At 36.9% G+C, this 24,334-nt stretch overlaps 1 protein-coding gene across 1 annotated transcript; it reads left to right on the top strand.

The window, feature by feature from the left end:
* The first annotated feature begins 229 nt into the window (after positions 1-229).
* LOC131060432 (large ribosomal subunit protein uL4z-like) lies at positions 230-16,062 on the top strand. Its single transcript, XM_057993668.2, has 3 exons — positions 230-292; positions 15,223-15,307; positions 15,401-16,062. Exons 1-3 carry the CDS (start codon positions 230-232, stop codon positions 16,060-16,062), a joined length of 810 nt encoding a protein of 269 aa, XP_057849651.2.
* The last annotated feature ends 8,272 nt before the right edge of the window (positions 16,063-24,334 follow it).

Below are 24,334 nucleotides of genomic sequence, written 5' to 3'. Positions count from 1 at the left end.
GTAATTTTTTAATTCTACAAATATTGTGTATTTCAAGGTTATTTAATTTCTTTTGTATCTAAGATAATAATCTTCCATTTCGTTGGGATTAAGGTATCTCAACCTTAGAGTCCAAACATGCTAATTTAATTATTTATTTTATTTTTCACCCACTTTGAAAGTCCTAAAGTTTAGGGAACTAGTGTCATAAGTTGCTATGTTGAGACTATGACAAATTTCTATTATGACTATGACAGTGTCTAATTCAGTGGAAGAGTCATGGAAAGTTATTTTTTGGCAGTCTGCATTTCTGGTTTGAATTCACTTGCGACAAGTTGTGTGAGGTAAGGAAGACACCTATTTGGTCATAGTAACTTCTATGTTGTATTTGTTAGCAGCGGCCAAGAAAGAAGACCGAGAGGGTGGGGGGGGTGAATCAGTCTTCGCCGGAATACCAAACTTAAACACAAAACACATATCTGATAAACTGCAGTAATAAGATAGATAAGCAAATTGAAAGCACAACACACAACACCAGGATTTTGATCTCGAAAACTCGATTAAGAGAAAAATCACAGTGGGAATCTACCCACAGTAAGATGATACTCTGCAGTAGTATGTGGAAATATTACAATAGGGAATGCACATGCATTCAGGCACATTGCCTAGAGCCCACTGCTCAAATGATAATGGCCCGAAAGGCTACAACCCTCAGGGAAGTCTCACTGACTTACAATATGATTTGGACTACAATCCAAAAGAAATGAACTGAAAGAATAGCATCTCCAAATGCCTGATTACAGTTCCGATTAAACATAGATGTCTGCTCTACAACATCAATCTCCCCTCAAACTCAACACTGAAGGATAAATCATTTGTTCGCACATAAACCTCTTTCTGATAATGCGGATTTAACATCGACACCTAAATTACACGAATATATCACTTGTATATACAAATCATCAACCTTGATAACAAGGTCGACTAAACCATCAACCCTCAATTACAAAATTACATCACACGATACAAAGATAGACCACCGGATCAATATAATGGTTTATATAGCATAAATGGTCCTAAAAAAAATTCCCAAATGCACAATGCCACCGAAAATCATGCCAAGATCAACTGCAACACGCTACACCACTAGGAAAACAACATAACACGAAAATCATCACAGGTTCATAGAAACCATCAAAAGCTCGCACAACGATCAATGTGGATCATTAAAACAAATAGAACATGATTAGGAAACACCAGCAAACACGTTAGAATCATTAGGAACAACTGCACCAACACCACTTATCAAATCTTCATTGGTCAACGCTTGAAAGCTCAAGAACACAACCAATCGACAACTGTCACGAAGAAAGATAACTTGTGGAGCACCAAATCACGATCCATCTGCAATGAAGATACACAAGACCATCCCAAGCAATATCCCAAAAACTCAGCACAAGATCTCACACCGAAATATACCGGAGGATATACCGAGCTCTGCAAAACAGTAATCAACAAAACAAAACAACAAACCGGATCATAAGATCTTCCCAATCTACAATCACCGAAGCAATACACAGGAATATGTTGACATCAATGACAACAACATATCCTAGTAGCAATAATGACCAACAATATCCAACAATCTCCCCCTTTGACATTGATGGCAACATATGAATGTGAAAAACAATCAATGCAAAGAAAGAAGATATCTCCAACAAACTCCAGCACACTCCCCCTAAGATCAAGACACATAAAGCAGTTTTTCACATGATCTCTCTCCTTTGATAGCAGTGCCAAAGAACAAAAAACCAAAATCACTCCCTCAAAATATGAAACATGAATCTCTCTCCCCAAAATACAGACTACCCCAGTAAAAGAGCAACACCAACTCACCAATCTAGATAAAAGGATAAGACTTGTGAAGTCCACCGGATTGATGCAACTCAATGCATCTAGTTCTCATCAAGAGGGGTGGATACCCCTAACTTGTCTCTCAAATAGACAAATGTATATGTAGGCAAAGGTTTAGTGAAAATATCAGCTATTTGTTCCTTTGTAGATGCATACTTCAGCTTCACCTTCTCTTCACTGACTTGCTCTCTCAAGTAGTGATATTTGATTGACACATGCTTAGTCTTTGAATGTTGCACCAGATTTTTTGACATGTTAATAGCACTGGAATTATCACAGTATATAACAATAGCCTCATCATGGATAACTTTGATATTTTTCAACATTTGCTTCATCCAGACTACCTGAGTGCAACTACTAGCAACAACAATGTGTTAGTCCTAACCGGTGCTGAGAGGGGAGGGGTATATCAACACTTAATCAAATTTTCACAATTTAACTTTTAACTTAAATCTGCATTCATCTAAGATCCAACAATATACTTAATCACTGAAGTAAAATATGCAAGCATGAAAAGTTGACAGTGACACCAAGGAGTTATCTCGTGGAAATCCAATAGGGAGAAAACCACAGTGTGAGTAGGAACTCACAAAATTTGTAGTCTTCTGGAGTATGCCCGGTTAAGAGCCATTCCTGTTAGGAGATTACAAAGACACTGTTAGGGGCCACTTGATTAAGGGATTTTGAACAAGACCGGTTAGTGCCTTTACCCTGTTAAAGGTAGCCTGGTTAGAGGACTTAGAACATCAGTTAAGGTGTCATCCGGTTAAGGGATTTTACAATAGGGACTTGTTAAAGTCCACCCGGTTAAGGGATTTATGTTGCGGTTGTTAGAAAACAACAGATGGATGATCTGCTGAATTAGCTACTGATAGCTTGATCAGATCTCAATATGCATCACACTCAATACACATCGGTTCCGTCTTCTCTGCACAACACCGGTTTCCTTCTTACACCTTCGGCTCTTCACTCATCCAATCACCTATCCCTCAACTCTGCACTCTACCGATCCTCAGACCTTCGACTCTGCACTCTACTGACCCTTGACCTTCGACTCTGCACTTTATCAGTCCTCTGATCTTCGACTCTACACTCTGTCGGTTCACTATCTCTCAACTCTACACTTAGTCAATCTACCTCAAACACACTCTACTGTGCTAATACCTTTTAGCACTTCCTCTCTCTCTGCTCCTCACTTTGGATCACCTTCAACAAATTCTCCTTGTTGCAAGTTTCATGATCAAAACTTTTTGAATGAACTTCAAGAACACTTTATACAATTTCTGCCAACACCTTCAAGAATTCCCTCAATCAAACCAATCATGGATTTCAGAAGATTTCAAATTCAAAATCTCCCACTCTTTCTCTGTGCGCCTTACAACAATTTCACCGAGTGTTCACCCAATTCTACCATCGCATCTCCCAAAGATAGAAACTTCTGAGTCGTGTTCAGCCAAATAAGTGCGAACTAGAAAATCTGCATGTAATCATGCTTGACTGCATGATAACTGAAAGTTGACCTTACCAACATATGATTTGGCGTAGAGACAAGCTCACCAACTCATCCTTTACCACCGCAATTGAATAACTGATCACCGCTCCGATATTTATGGTGATCACCTGTCTTCCTTCTGTCATACCGGTGTACCGGTATGCCACTGCACTTCTATATTGCCGGTTCGTCCTTTGATTGTCGATTTGTTGTGCTAGCACCAAGTATCTTCCCCTGTTTACCAATGAATTACCGTTTTATTAGAACAAACAAGTTTTCTTGCTCGAGTCACCTTTTGTGACTTCATCATCACCAAAGTGACCGATGTTCCAGAATGATAGACTGGTTGACTTAATTTATCTTTCCTTGAGATGAATGAACCTTTGATCATTCAATACCAATGTTGTTTCCATGTATTGTAAGTCATCATTTTTGCTTATTGAAAAGCAACACCACTCTACCTATACCACTTCACCGGTAAGTGTTGGACATCAATGACAAACCTTAGCACATATACTAGTTCTCTAGATTGACCAGTTTTGTCAATGCCAACAATCCAACAATCTCCCCCTTTGGCATTGATGGCAAACACTTCAAACTCTGGCTAATTAGATGCATGTTTCTTCATCTTTGTACCAGTCCAATCATTTTTCCTTGTGTGATAAATATCTCCCCCTGTCACTGATATCTACCAAAATATATCTCGCCCTTTGACAACAATGCCAAAGAGTCCTTTCTGAACACTTATAAGACTGCTCCCCCTAACTAGAGTAGTCCACACTCATCAATCTAGTTGTTTTAAAATAAAAAAAAACTTGAAATCATACCAAATTGATGTACAACCTTGTTTGCTTACTTTATTGAATGGAGGGGCATAACCCCCAACTTACCTCTGAGATAGTCAAAGGTGTCCTTCTGTAGTGGCTTGGTGAAGATATCAGCTACCTTCTCTTTTGTTGGTATGTACTCCAACATCACTTCCTTTTCTTGAACCCGTTCCCTTAGATAGTGATATTTGATGGCTATATGCTTCGTTTTGGAGTGCATCACCAGGTTCTTGGATATGTCAATGGCACTAGTGTTGTCACAATGAATCACTACCGGTCCAACCACTTTTTCTTGTATTCCTTCTAGTAGTTGCTTGATCCACACTATCTGTGTGCAGTTGATTACAACAACTACATACTCAACTTCAGCTGTGGATTGAGAAATGCAGTTTTGTTTCTTACTTGTCCAAGATATAATCATGTCTCCGAGAAAGAATGTACCTCCACTAGTGCTCTTCCTGTCATCAATGTTTCCAGCCCAATCTGAATCAGTGAAGACACTTAAACTGAAATCTCCCTTGTGTGGATACCAGAGACCATACTCATCAGTCCCCTTTAGGTATCTGAATATTCTTTTGACTGCCATCATGTGAGTCTCTTTCGGGTTTGCAGAAAATCTAGCGACCAAGCCAACAACTTGTGCTATGTTCGGTCTGTTATGGACCACATACTGTAACTTACCGATCATGGACCGGTAAAGTGTCTCAATTACTTCTTCAGCCTCGTCATGTTTAGATAACTTGCAACCTGTAACCATTGGAGTTCCAATAGGTTTGCAATCTTCCATTCCAAAAGTTTTTAGAATTTCTCTTATGTACTTAGTCTGACTGATGAAGATGCCATTTTTTAATTGGGAGACTTGCAGGCCAATAAAGAACTTTATCTCGCCAATCATTGACATCTCAAATTTTTGTTGCATTTGTTCTGCAAAGATTCTGCTCATCTCATCTCCCCCAAAGATGATGTCATCCACAAAGATCTCAACAATTAGGTGTTTTCCTTCAGCTCCATTCTTCAGATACAGGTTACTGTTATCATTGGTTCTTTTGAACTCTATGCTTAGCAGATATGAGTGTAACCTCTCATACCAAGCTCTTGGTGCTTGTTTCAGCCCATATAGAGCCTTCTGCAACTTGCATACCATATTCCTCCCATCTTTAGATGCAAACCCTTCCGTTTGTTCTATGTATACTTCTTCTTCTAATACCTCATTTAAGAATGTCGATTTGACATTCATTTGGTAAATTTTAAACTTTTTATAAGAAGCATAGGCCAACAAAATTCTGACCCCTTCCAGCCTGGCTACCGATGCGAAGGTTTCTCCATAGTCCAAACCTTCTTCTTGAGCATAGCTCTTACAGACCAATCTTGCTTTGTTTCTTATCACCTTACCAGTTCCATCCATCTTATTTTTGAACACCCACTTGGTGCCTATTACATTTTTATTTTCCGGTTTGGCACTAGAGTCCATGCATCATTTTTCTCTATTTGCTCTAGTTCTTCTTCCATGGCTTTGACCCAATCATCATCTTTTAGAGCCTCCTTTGTTGTTTTGGGCTCAAATTGAGAGCATACACCCATTCTCTCTTGCTCTTCTTTTGGTTAGAGCTCCTGCATCCTTGTCACCGATGATATTTTTTGCAAAGTGATTATTTCTGACATATTTAGCCAATACCGGTTCACTCCTCGGAGCTTCTTCTACCGGTTGTGTTGGTTCTACTTCACAGGCTTCTTCATTAGCCACTTCAACAAGATCTTCTTCAGTAGGTTCCACCGGTACATTGTACTCAAACCCTTTATAGTCCTCCAGTTCACTCTTACTGTCTTGTTCATTTTTCTCAGAGTACTCATCTACTATGACATTTGCACTTTCTACAATCTTACCGGTTCTTTTGTTTAAACACTAGTATGCCTTGCTCTTTGTTGAGTAACCTAATAAGGTTCCTTCATCACTCTTGTGGTCAAATTTTCCAATGTATATAGCACCAGCTTCCAAATACTTTGAAATAACAAACATTAGGTGAGTATCCACTCCATAATTCATAGGGGGTTTCGTTTGTCCCCTTCTTTACTTGTATCCGGTTCAAAGTGTATACAACAATGCTTATTGCTTCTCTCCAGAAGATATGTGGGATGTCCTTCTGTATCATTAGAGTTCTTGCACAATCAATAAGAGTTCGGTTTCTTCTTTCAGCAACTCCATTCTGCTGAGGTGTTCTGTATGCAGATATTTGTCTCATGATTCCCTGTTCCTCGCAGTAGTTCATGAACCCTTGAGAGGTGAACTCTCCTCCTCTGTCTGATCTCAGGCACTTCAGATTCTTACTGGTTCCTTTTTCTACTCGAGCCTTAAACACCTTAAACATGTGAAAGGCTTCAGATTTTTCCTTCAAGAATACAACCCACATCATTCTTGAGAAGTCATCCACAAATAACATAAAATACCGGTCTCCGTAGAAACTCTTGGTTCTCATGGGACCACATAGGTCTGTGTGAACTAAGTCCAGCACACTTTCAGATGAGAAAGTTTTACTGCTGAAACTGGACCCGACCAACTTTCCTAGTTAACACTCCTTGCACATAGCATTTTCAAGTTTTACTATGTCAGGCATACCTCTGACAAATTTTGCCTTACTGACTTTAGCTATGCTATCAAAATTAACATGACACAATCTTTTGTGCCACAACCAGTTGTCTTCTACCTTAGCCACTAGACAATTACCTATGGTGGTGTCTAGATGAAACAAATTGCCTCTTGACTGTTTACCGGTTGCAATCAAACTTCCAGATTTGTCATTTATTTTACATATCCCTTCATTGAACTCTAACTGGTATCCCTTATTGTTAAGTTGTGCAAAACTTAACAAACTATACTTTAATCCTTCTACCCAATAGACATCATCACAATTTGTCTTATCATTCAAGACTATAGACCCCTTACCTCTTACTGCACCTGGGGCATCATTTCCGGACCTCACTGTTCCTCCATTGCAATCCTCCATGCTAAAGAATTTGTTTCTGTCACTAGTCATGTGGTGAGTGCAGCCACTGTTGATCACCCATTCTCCACACCAGTTTGTGCTAGAAATCAATGCCATATCTCCTTCCTCTGTGTTGTCCTCTTTGACTACCACAAAAGCAGTGCCATCTCCATCAAATCCCTTTGATTCTTCATCTCCTCCTTCTACAAGATAACATTCCTTCTTGCTCGTCCCTGTAACTTCTGAAATTATCTTTCCTATCTCTATCATTGTTAGGGCATCTTGGAGTAATATGACCTATCTTATTACAAGAGAAGCACTTTAAGGGTAGTTTACCTTTGTATTTACCTTTACCTCTTGGCAATCTTCTTGCCAGTAGAGCTTCAATTTCATCTTGCTCCTGTTCCTCAAAGCGTAGATTGTCACTCTCATGGGAATGGCCGGTTCTGGTAGTAGAGCTACTACTAGTTTCTTTCCTCCTCCTTGTTGGTGCATGCATCATGGATGCTTTGAAAGAAGCATCAATCTTTGGTACGTTGTTGTCATAATTGCTCAATTCAAAAGCAGTCAACTTCCCGGTCAGTGAGTCAAGAGTTACATTGACTGTTCCCAAGGATCTAAGTTCCTGGATAGCAGAGACCCTTATGACATATTGTGGTAGTAGAGTTCTCAGGATTTTGCTAACCACATCATCCTCCTCGAGCTTTCCTCCTGCACTTTTAATGGAGTTTACTACATCCTTTATCCTCTTACTATGTTGCTCTATGTTTTCACTTTCCTACATTCTCATCTCATATATTTTCCTCTTAGGCTTTCTACTTTGGCCTTTTGAACATGGGGACCTCCCCCATAGACTATCTTCAGCTTATTCCATATCTGAAAAGTTGATTTCAAATTTTGTACCTCAACAAATTCATTATCTGAAAGAGTGCTAACAATCAGATCCATAGCAGCATTATTATCTTGCCTTTCCTTGATCCGGTCCGAAGTAAGAGTCCCTGAAGGTTCATTGTACTCAGTGATCACATGATTCCAATAGTGTTCACCTAGGGATTTTAGATAAAGTTTCATTCTTCCACACCATAAGGTGTAGTTCTCCTTAGAGAACTGAGGAACCTCCTTACGCATCATCTTTGATCTTTCCCTAAGCTGGTTAAGCTTCTTCTGATTCTAGGGACCTGATGCTCTAATACCAATTGTTAGTCCTAACCGGTGCTGAGAGGGGAGGGGTGAATCAACACTTAATCAAATTTTCACAATTTAACTTTTAACTTAAATCTACATTCATCTAAGATCCAACAATATACTTAATCACTGAAGTAAAATATGCAAGCATGAAAAGTTGACAGTGACACCAAGGAGTTATCTCGTGTAAACCCAATAGGGAGAAAACCACGGTGTAAGTAGGAACTCACAAAATTTGTACACTTCTGGAGTACGCTTAGTTAAGAGCCATCCCTGTTAGGAGATTACAAAGACACTGTTAGGTGCCAGTTAAGGGATTTTGAACAAGGCTGGTTAGTGCCTTTACCCTGTTAAAGTTAGCCTGGTTAGAGGACTTAGAACATTAGTTAAGATGTCACCTGGTTAAAGGATTTTACAATAGGGACCTGTTAAAGTCCACCTGGTTAAGGGATTTATGTTGCAGTTGTTAGAAAGCAACAAATGGATGATCTGCTGAATTAGCTACTGATAGCTTGATCAAATCTCAATATGCATCACACTCAATACACACCGGTTGTGTCTTCTTTGTAGAACATCGGTTTCCTTCTTAAACCTTCGGCTCTTCACTTAGCCGATCACCTATCCCTCGGCCCTGCACTCTACCGATCTTCAGACCTTCGGCTCTGCACTCTGCCGATCCCCTAACCTTCGGCTCTGCACTCTGCTGATTCACTATCTCTCGTCTCTACACTTAGTCAATCTACCTCAAACACACTCTACTGTGCTAATACCTTTTAGTACTTCCTCTCTCTCTGCTTTTCACTTTGGATCACCTTCAACAACTTCTCCTTGTTGCAAGTTTCACGATCAAAACTTTCTGAATGAACTCTAAGAACACTTTATACAATTTCTGCTGACACCTTCAGGCATTCCCTCAATCAAACCAATCATGGATTTCAGAAGATTTCAAATTCAAAATCTCCCACTCTTTCTCTGCGCACCTTACAACAATTTCGCCAAGTGTTCACCCAATCCTGCCACCGCATCTCCCAAAGATAGAAACTTCTGAGTCGTGTTCAGCCAAATAAGTGTGAACTAGAAAATCCACATGTAATCATGTTTGACTGCATGATAACTGAAAGTTGACCTTACCAACATATGATTTGGTGTAGACACAAGCTCACCAACTCATCCTTTACCACCGCAACTGAATAACCGATCACCGCTCCGAGATTTATGGTGATCACCTGTCTTCCTTCTGTCATACCGGTGTACCGGTATGCCACTGCACTTCTATATTACCAGTTTGTCCTTTGATTGCCGGTTCGTTGTGCTAGAACCAAGTCTCTTCCCCTGTTTACCAATGAGTTACCGGTTTGTTAGAACAAACAAGTTTTCTTGCCCGAGTCACCTTTTGTGACTTCACCATCACCAAAGTGACCGATCTTCTTGAATGATAGACCGATTGACTTAATTTATCTTTCCTTGAGTTGAATGAACCTTTGATCATTCAATACCAATGTTGTTTCCATGTATTGTAAGTCATCACTTTTTCTTATTGAAAATCAACACCACTCTACCTATACCATTTCACCAGTTAGTGACTTCACTGGTAAGCGTTGGACATCAATGACAAACCTTAGCACATATACTGGTTCTCTAGATTGACCGGTTTTGTCAATGCCAACAATCCTAAAAGGAAATAAAAGAGCAAGGAAAGGAAAATTAATCCAAGAAAGTTTATGATGAAGTAATTGTTACCAAGAGAAAAGCAATAGCCTTGGAGCATCACCCAAATATGAAGAAGGAGGCACAAGAACTTTTGAAAGGGGAAAAGCAAAGAAAAACCCCTTGTGATATTATGAATGAGGCAATGCCTAAAAATGAGAGAGAGAGAGAGAGAGAGAGAGAGAGAGAGAGAGAGAGAGAGAGAGCAAGAAGCTCTTTACAATATTGTCATTAAGAAGAAATGAGAGAGGAGGCATCTCTTAAATAGAGATGAGGAGAGGAGTTACAAAGTAACTCCCAAATCTATGAATGCCACCATTCATAAAATGTGTGTGCCATGTGTCCACATCCTCTTATGGAGGAAATCTAATATTCCTTAATAAAGGAAAATAAAAGAAATGACTTGTCCTCACACATGTACTAGAGGACAAATTACATGTAGGAATTCCAAAGGAATATCCTAAACTAAATAATAAAAAATAAACCTAAGCTAAGTAAAGATTAAATATTCTAACACCCCCCCTTAAGCTTTACTTGGGGAGCTTACATCAAACCCTTCAATGGGTTGTAATCCAAGATTTTTACAATGAAATTGGAATTTTTCTTTACAAAGTGGCTTGGTCAAAATATCTGCAACTTGGTCTTCCCCCTTGCAATAGAGGAGTGAAACTTGCTTGTCTTCAATTTGTTCTCTAATAAAGTGGTGTTGGAGAGCAATGTGTTTTGTCCTTGCATGGAAAACTGGATTTTTAGCCAAGGCAATAGCACTTTGGTTGTCACAATACAATGGAGTTGGTTCGTGTTGAGGTAGACCCAAATCTTCTAGTAGTCTTCTAAGCCACAAGACTTCTTTGGAAGCATTAGTGCATCCTTTGTACTCAGCTTCAGTGGATCCAAGAGAGGTAGATTGTTGCTTTTTACTATTCCAAGAAATTGCTCCTGAGCCAACAAAAAAACAATAACCACAAGTAGATTTCCCATCATTGGGATGTCCACCTAGATCGGAATCAGTAAAACCTTTTAAAGTAAAATCAGAATTTGCATCATAAAACAAACCTACATTAGTTGTTCCTTTAATATATCTTAAAATTCTTTTAGCAACTTTAAAGTGTGTTTGTTGAGGTTTAGACATGAATCTAGAAACCAAACCAACACTATAAGCAATATCTGGCCTAGTAAGAGTTAAATAGTTCAAACTTCCAACTAATTGTCTATACAAGGTAGGATCAACAAGAGGAGTTTGCATATCAAGCATTAACTTAGTGCCTAATTCAATAGGAATTGAAACATGATGAGCATCATTCATTTTAAACTTATCTATGAGATCTTGAGCATATTTACTTTAAGATAAGAAAATTCCTTTAGAGGTTTGCCAAATTTGCATTCCTAAGAAATAATGTAAAGGACCTAAATCAGTCATTTGAAATTTTTGATTAAGTTGAAACTTAATATCAGAAATCAAAGTATTGGAACTTGAAGTAAGAATCAAATCATCTACATACAAGATAATAATTATAATATCAGCTTCACTATGTTTAATATACAAGTTAGGATCATTTTTACTTCTAATAAAGCCTTGAGAAAGAAAGAATTCATTAATCTTTGAATACCACTCCCTAGGAGATTGCTTTAATCCATAAATTGATTTCTTTAATTTACAAACTAAGTGTGCATTACCTTCTTTAATAAAACCAGGAGGTTGAGACATATAAATTTCTTCATGTAAATCACCATTAAGAAAAGCACTTTTAACATCCATTTGGTGAATAGGCCAATTCATTCTAGAAGCTAAAGCAAGCACAAGTTTAATTGTAGGCATTTTAGCAACAGGAGCAAAAGTTTCATTATAATCTAAGCCTTCAATTTGAGAAAAACCTCTAGCAACTAATCTAGCTTTAAATTTACTAACTTGATTATTAGCATTCAATTTAGTTTTATAAAGCCACTTGCAAGAAACAAGATTTTTACCATGAGGCAAGGGAACTAAATCCCAAGTTTGGTTAGAAATTAGAGTATCATATTCTTCCTTCATTGCTTTTTGCCAATGTGGATGATTTTTAGCTTGATCAAATGTTTTAGGATCATTAGAATTCATAATAGTAGTCATTAAAGCATAATTACAATAATTAACTCTTCTAGCTTGAAGTTTATCCATTCTAGCTAAGTATTCATCACTATCTTGAATTAAAGATTTAAACCATTTAGGTCTTCTTTTAGAAGTAATGGATTCATCACTAGAAGAAGAGTCATGAGGAGCAGAGTTATTATTATCATCATCACTATCACTAGAAGGAATAGAAAGAGATGCATTAGGAGTAGGGTTAAGAGAAGGAGGTTGGTCCTCCACAAGGACAACTTTGGTTTGACCAAGTTCATCATCCTTCATTTTAGAACAATCATGAATGCCCTTTTTTGCAATACAAACATCTCTTGCAACTTTTACCTTGTTAGTAATAGGATTGTAAACTCTATAACCTTTAGTATTTTCATCATTACCAACAAAAATAAAAGGAGAAGATTTAGCATCTAATTTTTTCCTTTTCTCCTTAGGTTTGTGAACATAAGCTATGGAACCAAAAATTCTTAAATTCTGCAAATTAGGCTTTCTACCAGACCAAGTTTCTTCAGGAGTTTTATCCTTTAAGGCTTTGGTAGGTGTTCTATTAATTAAATATGTTGCACAAGCCATAGCTTCAGCCCAAAACTTGTAATCCATATTTTTAGCATGCAATAAACATCTAGCCATTTCAACAATTGTCCTATGCTTCCGTTCTGCCACACCATTTTGTTGTGGTGTATAAGGAACAGTAAGCTCATGTTTAATTCCAAAAGATTTCAAATAAGCATTAAATGCATTATTGACATATTCTCTTCCATTGTCAGTACGAAGAATCTTAATTTTAGAACCAGATTGCCTTTCTACAAACATATGAAATTCAATAAACACATCAAGCACTTGATCCTTACTATGAAGGAAATATATCCATGTTCTCCTTGAAAAATCATCAACAAAGGTAAGTGCATACCTTGAACCTTGGATGGAGGGATTCTCCATGGGACCCAAGAGATCACTATGAACGAGGTGCAATTTAGTGTATGCCCTCCAAGATTGACCATGAGGAAAGGGTTCCCTATGCATCTTACCACTCATGCAACCATTGCAAACAATTTGAGAAGGAACAATACTAGGCAATCCATCAACCATATTTTCTTTTTGCATCAATGAAATATAATCAGAATTGAGATGGCCAAGTCTTTCATGCCATATAGTAAAATCAACAGTAGTAAGCAAAGAATACTTTGGAGGAGCAAATTCATAGAACTTGAATAAGTTATCACTATCCATTTTAGCAGTAGCAATAACATGATTAGTGTTTGGATCAATGATATAACATATGCCCCTATAAAAGTTAATCTTATAATCTTGACAAAGTTTAGGAACTGAAATCAAATTTGATTTTAATTCAGGAACATAAAGAACATCATGTAATTTCCCATTAGGAACATTCACATCACCAATAGCTTCAACTTTACAACTATGATTATTAGCTAATTGAACAGGAATATTAGAAGTATCGGGATGCAAAGATTCAAAACATTCTTTACGAGAAGTAACATGTTGAGATGCACCAGAATCAATAATCCACTCAAGTGGTTGAGAAACATTATAAGTACATGTAAATGCATGACGAGATGAATTACCATTATTATTACCTTTCTTATAATGAGGTTTATGTTGATTATTTTGATTATTTTGATTCATGGGCTTTTTACCATTTTGTTTCTTAAAACAATTATTAGTAATATGTCCATCTTTCCCACAATATGTGCAATGGGGTCTTGTTTGAGAATTATTCCTTTGATTATTGTACGTACTATTATGATGAGAATTATTATGATAGGATTTAGAATGAGATTGATAATTAGAAGATTTGTGATTATTATTATGATTATTATTATGATTATGACAATGATTATGTTTATTATTATTAGATCTAAAATTATTATTATGATTTTGATTTTTAGACATAAAAGCATGTTCACTACTTTTAAGAGTACCAAATTGAATTAATTTAGCTTCCTCTTGACGCAATAAATTACGAAAAATATCATATGTTAATTGAGTAGCTAAGCTAGGAATAGCAAGTTGAGCATGAATATTCGTAATAAATTGTTGAAATTGACGAGGAAGACATTTTTTAAGAATAAGATGAATTAAACGTAAATCAGCTAGAGTAACTCCTAAACCAGTTAATTGACTATTAACAGAATCAAACTTTAATAAGAATTCATCCATAGTTTTAAAATCCGTATACCTTAGATCTTCAAGTTGATCTTGAAGTTGAATTTTTCGGGATTCATTTGAGCTATCATAAGTTGTTTTTAAAATTTCCCAAGCTTCATGCGCTTTTGTACAATTTTCAATTAAAACATACAAATCAGGAACCATTGAAATACCAATTAAACCAAGTGCTTCCTCATTTTGAGCCTTCCATCTATCTAGGTCGGCTTGAGGAGCAGTTGTAGCGGGTTCAAAGGTTTTATCAGTCGCAACATCCAAAAGGTGTTTGAAACGAAAAATAAACGAGATATGTGTTTTCCAAGAATGATAATTGGAACTATTTAATTTAATTTCTGGAATTAAGGTAGACATGATAGTAAAATAATGATTAGAAATAAAAATTACCCCCTTTTAAAAAAAACTTGATTAAAAAATAAAAATTAACCTCTTTTATTAAAAATAACCGAATTTCAATAGTAACAACAACAAAAATAACAAATTTTTAAACAAAAAAAATATTTAGCAAAGAAAAAATATATTCTAACTTTAATAACAAATTTAAATTGATTTTTTTTTAAAATTTTATTTAAACAAATTGTAAATCTTAATAACAAAATAAAACTAGTTTATATTAAAAGCTTTATTAGAAAAACTTTATTAAAAAAACTTTAATTTATTTTAAAAAAACTTTATAACTGATTTTTTTTAACGTTATTAATCTTTTAATATAAACTATTTAAACTTTTTTTAAAAAAAAAAAATAACACAAGTTTAATAAAATTTAATATTAAACTAAACTTTATTTAAATAAAATAAGTTTTAAAAAAAACTTTTAAACTTGTCATATGACTGCAGAGACGTTACAGCAGAAATCTTGATGCAGATTATAATGATTTGCAGGGAATCTACAGTGCAGAGACCACAGGGAAGTTACAGGGAAGTTTACAAATTACAAAAGGGAGGAGTTAGTAATTTTTACATTTGATTAGAAGTTTTAAATGGAAACATGAACTAAATTTTTTGAAGTCTGCAGCACAAAGGAGAGTGTTGTTTATTGTTTACACAAACAAAAATCTTTCTTTTTACACGGGAATAAACTGTCAATGTTCCTGTGCTGTGCTGCCGCCCAATTTTGCTTCCAATGATATCCAATTAACCACTTTTCTCCAAAATAACGCACAGATAAAATGCAGGCCAATCAAAAGATTAACCCAAAGATACGTTTCGAAACAATCATGCATAAGTTTTGTTAGGGCTTTCAAGAATCTTCCTGGAGTTGAGGTTGCTTGCGTGGACAGATTGAATTTGCTGAAGCTTGCACCAGGAGGACACTTGGGACGGTTTATCATATGGACTAAGTTTGCATTTGAGAAGCTTGATGCCGTTTTTGGGACTTTTGAGAAAGAATCCCTGCAGAAGAAGGGTTATGAATTGCCCCGATCAAAGATGGTCAACTCTGATCTGGCAAGGATTGTGAATTCGGATGAAGTTCAATCTGTTGTGAGGCCTATTCAGAGAGATGTTAAGAGGAAACCCCTCAAGAAGAATCCACTCAAAAATCTGGGTGCACTTTTGAAGCTCAATCCATATGCAAAGACTGCTAGGCGGATGGCACTTCTGGCGGAGGCTGAACGTGTTAAGGCCAGACATGAAAAGTTGGATAAAAAGCGAAAGGAACTAAAAGACTTGGAATAAATTGTATTTACAGTTTAGTGCAGCATATAAGTTACAAGTTGATATAAACTTTTGTCTCCTATTTTTTTTTCTTGAATGCTCGTTTCTTTTCTATAATACCCTACTATTCTCTGTTTTGATGCAATCGAAAGAGCGTGTGAAGTTGTTTTTTTTTTTTTTTTTGGGTCTCAGTAAATTTTGCTGATTATTTGCAGTTTATGTCTGAGGACTTGTCCAATGTTAACTATTTAAGAAAAAAAAATGTTTTGCTGTAAGAGCGAATAACAGTGAAAGATACAAAGTGGATGGAGATTTTAGTATTCAGATTTTCTACACTCCTGCAAAGATAAATGTGCAAAGATAACAATGCAAAGAAAATGTAAGATTTATTATGTAAAGTAAACCAGCTGAAATAAGCTCAAACAAAGATTGAAATAGATCAATAGATATTAGAAAAAAAGAGTTAGTATTCTGTGAATGAGGTTAGAAAATGAGAAAATTTCATAACAAAATCCTGCAAGGAAGCTTAAATTTCTTTTTTTTTTTAATCAAAAAAGCTTGCAAGTAAACAAAATGTGAGAACCTGCAATATGAATCAGAGAAACAACTTTATGATGAAACTGTTTTGGCGGCAAGCCTTCCAAAACAAATGAATATGAAATCTAAAGTATGCAGGAAAAGAAGTTAGCACCGGAGTTTTGGCGGCAAGCCTTCCAAAACTTTAAAAATAATTAAATGTAAACTAGAAAGAAGGAACTTTGGCGGCAAGCCTTCCAAAGCCCTTTTTTTAAAATAAAAACTAACTAGAATAGGAGATTAAACCTGTAGGCAAACTTGTTAACAAGTTTGAAAAAAAAATTAAAATCTGAAACCAAAACCTGCACAATAGAAAATATTAGTAAAAGAACTTCTTCTCCTCTCAAGAATGCCTCCAACAAAGATGAACTCCACAGAATGGTAACCTTCATCAATGTCAACTTAAAACAAGGATTAGAAACCTGCTCTGATACCATGAAAGGAAATAAAAGAGCAAGGAAAGGAAAATTAATCCAAGAAAGTTTATGATGAAATAATTGTTACCAAGAGAAAAGCAATAACCTTAGAGCATCACCCAAATATGAAGAAGGAGGCACAAGAACTTTTGAAAGGGGAAAAGCAAAGAAAAACCCCTTGTGATATTATGAATGAGGCAATGCCTAAAAATGAGAGAGAGAGAGAGAGAGAGAGAGCAAGAAGCTCTTTACAATATTGTCATTAAGAAGAAATGAGAGAGGAGGCATCTCTTAAATAGAGATGAGGAGAGGAGTTACAAAGTAACTCCCAAATCTATGAATGCCACCATTCATAAAATGTGTGTGCCATGTGTCCACATCCTCTTATGGAGGAAATCTAATATTCCTTAATAAAGGAAAATAAAAGAAATGACTTGTCCTCACACATGTACTAGAGGACAAATTACATGTAGGAATTCCAAAGGAATATCCTAAACTAAATAATAAAAAATAAACCTAAGCTACGTAAAGATTAAATATTCTAACAAATCCAACTCAATGTACTCAACTTCAACAGTAGATAAGGACACCAAATCTTGTTTCTTGCTAGCCCATGAAACCAACTTCTTACCCAAAAAGAATGCTACACCAGTAGTACTCTTCCGGTCATCAACATCACCAACTCAATCAGCATCAGTGTAAGCATATAGCATGAAATCATCATTTCTTGGATACCATAAACCATAGTCCACAGTTCCCTTCAAGTATCTAAATATTCTCTTCACAATAGTGACATGACTCTCTTTCAGATCAACTTGATATCTAGCAGCCATGCATACAACATGCATAATGTCCGACCTAGTCTGAGTAAGATATAGCAGTCCTCCAACCATAGATCTTTACAAACTCTGATTAGCTTTTGGAGATTCATCATTCTTAGATAATTTAGAACCAGTCATCATAGGAGTCACAACAGGTTTGGAGTCATCTAACCCAAACTTCTTCAACAATTCCTTCACATACTTAGTTTGAGATATGAATATACCTTTTCTAGTTTGTGAAATTTGCAAACCTCAGAAAAATTTCATCTCACCAATCATAGACAACTCAAATTAAGATACACAAGCTTAGATAGGTGGTATTGTTTCAAAAATTGCTATATGCAACATGTCATTGGATTTGCAAGGTGTTGCTTGTGACACAACTTACCTCTTGGGCATTGAAGACGGTTTTGGAAACCATGGGCACATACTTCTTTGTGATGAGCTCTATTTATATGTTGATGCCTTAGTTGTTTTGTGAAAGACAAGTTGATTATTTCTAAGACATCGTTATGCTGTGGGAATTGTTCTTGATTTCTCTATTGTAGCTACTCTTGAAGAGAATTGGCTCTATGAATTGTATTTTAACGCTTTGTGCATTGTATTTTAACTATTATTGTTGCTGATGATACAATTGAGTCTGGCTTTTGGAGTGTGGATTTTTTTTCGAAAGGGGTTTTCCACGTATATTTGGTGTTGTGGTTTTATTTGTTAAATCTGATTTTATATGTGTTTATCTAATTTGCAATAGTTTAAAAGTTTGTAATAAATTTTGCTTCACCTTTCCTATCAGATTTAACATTTAGAAGCGTTATTGTGCACTTTGACTTCCTTTCACATTTAGGAAACTCTTAATATGCTTATTCAATACCATGACAACATTTCTAATGAGCACATGTCAAAATATTTTTGCCATTCCCTGCTTAAAGGAAGCAAAAAGTGAATAATGGTGCCCAAAATAGAATGGGACATGAAGCAAAGTTAATCGTAGATGTTAAACCCCTAAAATTGAACACCAAGTTACCATGTTCTGTTCTTTTGAGCGTCGTCACCGCAGTGGATGGTACAGTACAGATCCATGCTCTGATTCCCGAAAAATATGCCTCGGATTTGAAAGGAAAAAAGCCTCTCAAAAAAATGTGTTTTTAACCCTATCTTTCAAGGCGTACAAGACTCTGCACTGGTAAACCAAGTCCTCCTACCATGAGATTGCACCTTGGTGCCTCCTCTTTCTCAATTAAATGGGTGCAGACAGCAACAAAGCCAAGGAAAAAAGAGTACAAGTTAATGTGCTTGATATCTTTGAAGCTAGGTTGTGAAACGATGAACATGTTAGGTCAGGAATATCACATCCTAGTTAACCATTATTCACTTCAGTAGGAAAAAGCCGTCGATATAAGGAAAATTTCCAATTCCAGAGCGAAGATTTGGTTGGGCTCTTACGATGCTACACAATAGGCAATTCATGTTGTTTATGTTGCCGTTTAATGTCTACGTCGTCAAATTGTCTCTAGCGAAGTCAGCTCCGTAAGCAAATATTATTATTCATATATTGATTACTCTACATCATGTGTTGATTATATCATTATACTATTTATACTATGATAATGTAATAATATAATATTCATATATTACTAAGTTTGAATTGTTTACATATATGGTTGTGGACTGTTTAGTTTTTAAACGCTTTCCTTCATCTGAACTCTGCAGTTATGGTTTTTATGTTGGTTATGTGTTAGTTGGAGTTTTTCGGGTTATGTTTTTAGGTGGATGGATATGTTGGTTGTTGTAGATGTCTTGTGTTGGTTTCGGGATTGGTTTAGGTAGAAGCCGTACATGCATTTTTGATCTGGAGATATGGAGGTTTTTGTTCTTTATTCTTATGTATTTATGTTTTTATCAACAATAAAATCATAACTATTACTGAGCAAAAAAAAATTATGTAAAATATGTAGATAGGCTTTTTTTCAAAAAAATAAAATAAGTTGAAGATAATGAGCACACAAAATTTCATAAAAACAAAAAAAAAAAATCTCTCTTCCAAAATAATGCTTTTTTGCATTGCAATTTTTGCTTTAAATGCTTTCAAATTTTAGAAAAAGTAGAATGTGTTTGCATTAGACTTGCTGTTTGTTTTTCTTACATGGATAAGAAAGCATGTTGTCATTGTTGCTACTGTTGCTATTGTAGAATTATGCCTATAGACATAACTATACTATGAAGGAACTTGAACCTTGAAATGTATTGTACTTCATACCTGTTGTGACCTTTTTCCACACATCACCCCATTGCTACTGGGGACCCTCTGATTTTCCTGCTTTCTAGGGTTTTGTTAGCGTCCTATGACCTTTTGCTACAGTTTCACCAAGCCTTGTCCAATTCAGAACATTTCAGGACCTGACGATTGAAAGTTAGTTTTTGCAAGTTGTGTGATTCCGAAGTATGAACACCACCAGAGTGCTTAGAAAGGCCAAAGGACGAAGATCACAATCGATTTAGATGAATTTGGACAACTTTCTATTTTTAGAAAGTTTTCTTTTTTGCTTTTTCCTTTTTTAGGAAGTTTCGTTTTTGGCATTTTTAGCCCAATCCCTGGTATGGCTATTTTTAGAAAGTTTTCCCTATTTTTTAGGGATGTCTGTTTTTTGCTTTTTCGGGATGCAAACCTAGGGTTTACACTTGCACCATTGACCAGCTTCGACCGGAACTCGAAAATTCCAAGTTTTGACCTAAAAAAGCTAAATCCCTAGATTTTAGGCTTTTTGCTTTTTCGGGATGCAAACCTAGGGTTTACACTTGTACCACTGACCAGCTTCAACCAGAACTCGAAAATTCCAAGTTTTGACCTAAAAAAGCTAAATCCCTAGATTTTAAGCTTTTTGCTTTTTCGGGATGCAAACCTAGGGTTTACACTTGTACCACTGACTAGCTTCGACTGGAACTCGAAAATTCCAAGTTTCAACCTAAAAAGCTAAATCCCTGGATTTTAGGCTTTTTGCTGCTTCAGATGATCCACCTAGGCATGGATTTCAAATTTCAAGTTAATCCGATTAAATTAGACTAAACTGTGAAATTTTGAAATTTCTCTGAAAATTATTCTAAGTCTAGCTAACAAGGGTTTTGAAGTATTTTTGCAGGTTCAAACCCCACCACAATGCAAGAGAGACCATGAAGGAGCCTTGCCTAAAGTCCGCCATGCCTTAGGAGGCTGTGTGGGTGCTCAGCCTGAAGTCCGCCATATTTGGGGAGGTCACATGAGAGCACACTCTAAAGTCCGCCAAGGGTAAAAAGGCCATGAAGGTCCTCACTCCAAAGTCCGCCAAGGTTTAAGAGGTCAATGTGGAGAGCCTTCTAAAGTCCGCCCAAGTGATGGAGGAGCTATCCTTAAAGTCCGCCACACCTCAGGGGGCCATGAAGGAGCTCTCATCAAAGTCCGCCATGAGTTTGAAGGAGGCCACGTTGGAGCAAAGGCCAAAGTCTGCCCCAATGCCTTAGCCAAATAACATCAACAATGGAGGTCATGATGGAGCCCTCTCCCAAGTCCGCCAAAGTAAGAGAGAAAGGTAGGAGGTGCCAAGTTTAAAGTCCAACAAGGTTGGAGGCTAAGGAGGAGGAGTGACCAAAGTCTGCCCAAGCATGTGGGAGCACTCTCCAAAGTCCGCCCAATGAGGAGAAGTGCTACAAGTCCGCCCAAGATGGAGAAGACACCAAATTCCACCATAGTCATGTGGGAGCTAACAACAAAGTTCGCCCAAGCTTGCCAAGTGTTGGGAGCAACCTCCAAAGTCCGCCATAGGCTAGGAGGGTCTTGAGGAGAGGTAACCAAAGTCCGCCCAAGGTGGGAGAGAAGTCTAAAGTCCGCCATAGGCTAGAGAAGTCATGTGGGATAAATGTCTAAACTCCGCCCTAGGCCATACTGGAGATGTGTTCAAAGTCTGCCCAAGATCTTCACAAGGGGAGAGGCCACCAAAGTCCGCCCAAAGTAAGAAAGCCATAGAAGAGCCAAGTCTGAAGTCTGCCATACCTTGGAGAGGTATCCAAAGTCCGCCAAAATTTGAAGAAGATGGAGATAAAATTCAAAAAAATCCACCTACACATGGAATGCCAAACAAAGTCAACATGATGTCACAAAATCCACAGAGATTTCAAAATTAAATCCAAAATGAAGAAAATATCTAGGGAGTATTGAATATCTTCAAAATAGATCCAAAGTGGAAAGTTTTTTTGAGGAAAATAATATTGAAGGAATATTGGAAAATTATTGAGATATTAATTCAAAATGGAAAGTTTTTGAAAGGGAATATTGGAGAATTGATAAATATCTTCAAACTTAATTCAAAATGGAAAGTTTTTTTTTGAAAGGGAATATTGGAGGATTGATGAATATCTTCAAACTTAAATCAAAATGGAAAGTTTTTTTAAAGAATTAGAAGTATGAGTTGGATGATTTTAGGGGTTTTGCTTGAAGATTTAACTTTGTCTACAAATACTTCATTATCAACTTCATTATTACAAGAAGAAGTTCAAAATTACTAAGGAGAGCTTAGTAAAGTATGTCAGTTTGAAGATCATCTGCAGAAAATTCTAGATATTGCTGGAAGTGGGATAATATTTTTTGGTAGAAAGTTTAAAGATTTCTGGAGAAGGGCAACTAGTACGAGGAAGAATCCTCCAAACTTTTCTGAATTTTCTGAATATTTTGGAAAAAGTTCTAGCCTTACTCCTATCCAAGTCAGAGGTGAAATTAAAATTGTGAATTTTCTGAATATTTTCCAGAATTTAATAAATGATTTTTTCGAAAATTTTGGAGGAAGAAAATCATTTTTTTGGCTAAGTGTGAATTTTTTTTGAAAGTTTTGACACTTGGTGGTAACCACAACCAACCTTAAGACTGAGGGTTTTAAGGTGAAAATTCGATTTTTATGGCTAAGTATGAGAATAAAAAATGGAAAATTTTCCAACACTTAGCCATTTCACAGCCCCGTTATTTTCAAAACTCTGCAAATCCTTTCCTAACTTTAAAATTTCCATTGTTTGCTTGCAGGCCTTATACATTATGAAATTTCAGGTAGACAAAGATGCTCCTCCAGAGTCGAGGATGACTTCAAAGTGGAAAAACATCAGCGACACCAACCTCGAACACATCAATCTGAGGGAGTTTAAGAAGCGAATGTTTGGTCTGGACAACCTTGTGCCTGCCACCATTGCACGAGAAATGATGAAGAGTGGTATCGTGCACGCTGCTGGCTTCCTCCCCACCATGCAGTGCAATGAACTAGTAGTTGAATGTGCCAAACACTACAACCCCATCAGTAAGGATATTGTCGCACCTGATGGAAGAGTGTTGGTGAATGTCAGCGATGAGGCCATCAGAGAGGTCGTCAGGATCCCCAAGTACCACAACGCAGTATGTATGACAAAGGACGAAGCTGACATTCTATACCACGACCACCTGGAGGAGTATGATGCCATAGTTAACCATTCCTAGCTAGACAAGCTGAGGAAGGGCACCTCCAAACTCCAGAGAAAGAGCCTAGTGCGAGCATACTTCAAGGAGGACATTGGGGACATGATTGTCCTGCTCAATAGAATAATAGGAAATCCTCAGGGAGCTCCATTTGAACCCTGGATGTATTATTTCATTAATGAAATAATCAATGGAGTAAAAATGATAGTCTGGGCTCGGATGATCAGCGACAACCTAGACAACTAGATAAGGAATCTGGAGGTGAATAGGACTTTCTTCATGAGTTCTTACTTGTTCTATTCTTTGGCCAGGACCTACAGGTACAAAGGTCTCACTTGTAGAGAAGAAGTTGGGAACAAGGAGAACCAATTTCCAGTAGATGATTGCTATCCCCAACTCCACATGGAGAAGAAGTTCCATTTCAAAAGGGTGAATGATACCTTCCTAATGCACATTACCCGGACCCTTCAAGGTGGCCTACAGCAGAGGCTCTCTCAAGAGTCTATGGACTTCATCGGTTGGTTCGGGTGTTGGTACATCAAATATCCAAAGTTCACTTACCTCCGAATTCAGGGATTCTCTGGGCCTCCATACAAGCTTCCAGCTTACCCTACCAACTGAGTGGTGTTGCTTGAGGTTGTGAGACAATTGGAGGAGTATATAGTGATTCAAAGGGATAAGTAGAAGAAGGTAGGGACATCCTCATTTACAATTGGTAATGGGCTAGAAACATGTCCATCATCATAGCCTGCAGCCACCGCTGAGAAAGAACTAGCTTGGTATCCCTTCTATCAATACAAGGAAAGAAAAGATTTCGATCCATTCCATAGGATAAAGAAGATCGAAGGGACAACGTTTGAGCACAGACTGGATCTAGAAGACTACTGGGCTAATGCAACCGATAGTTTCGAGATCCGGAAGAGGTTCCAGTCAAGAACTCCTTTGAGTGTGGTGAGAGCAACGGAGGTATTCAGAGTTGCTGATCAGGAAGAAGAAAGCCTAGAACTTCAACA

The sequence above is a fragment of the Cryptomeria japonica genome, chromosome 4, assembly GCF_030272615.1.
Source record: "Cryptomeria japonica chromosome 4, Sugi_1.0, whole genome shotgun sequence".
In the NCBI taxonomy this organism is placed as follows: Eukaryota; Viridiplantae; Streptophyta; class Pinopsida; order Cupressales; family Cupressaceae; genus Cryptomeria; species Cryptomeria japonica.
Note: the sequence above shows the minus strand (reverse complement) of the source record. Positions and strands in the feature narration are given on the sequence as shown.

Bases quoted from the DNA above. Each gene is read 5' to 3' on its own strand.
- LOC131060432 (XM_057993668.2), top strand. From the start codon at position 230: ATGACAGTGTCTAATTCAGTGGAAGAGTCATGGAAAGTTATTTTTTGG. The intron at 293-15,222 runs GTTTGAATTCAC...ATATGACTGCAG, and splicing joins TTTGGCAGTCTGCATTTCTG to AGACGTTACAGCAGAAATCT. The intron at 15,308-15,400 runs GTTTACAAATTA...TGAAGTCTGCAG, and splicing joins CACAGGGAAGTTACAGGGAA to CACAAAGGAGAGTGTTGTTT.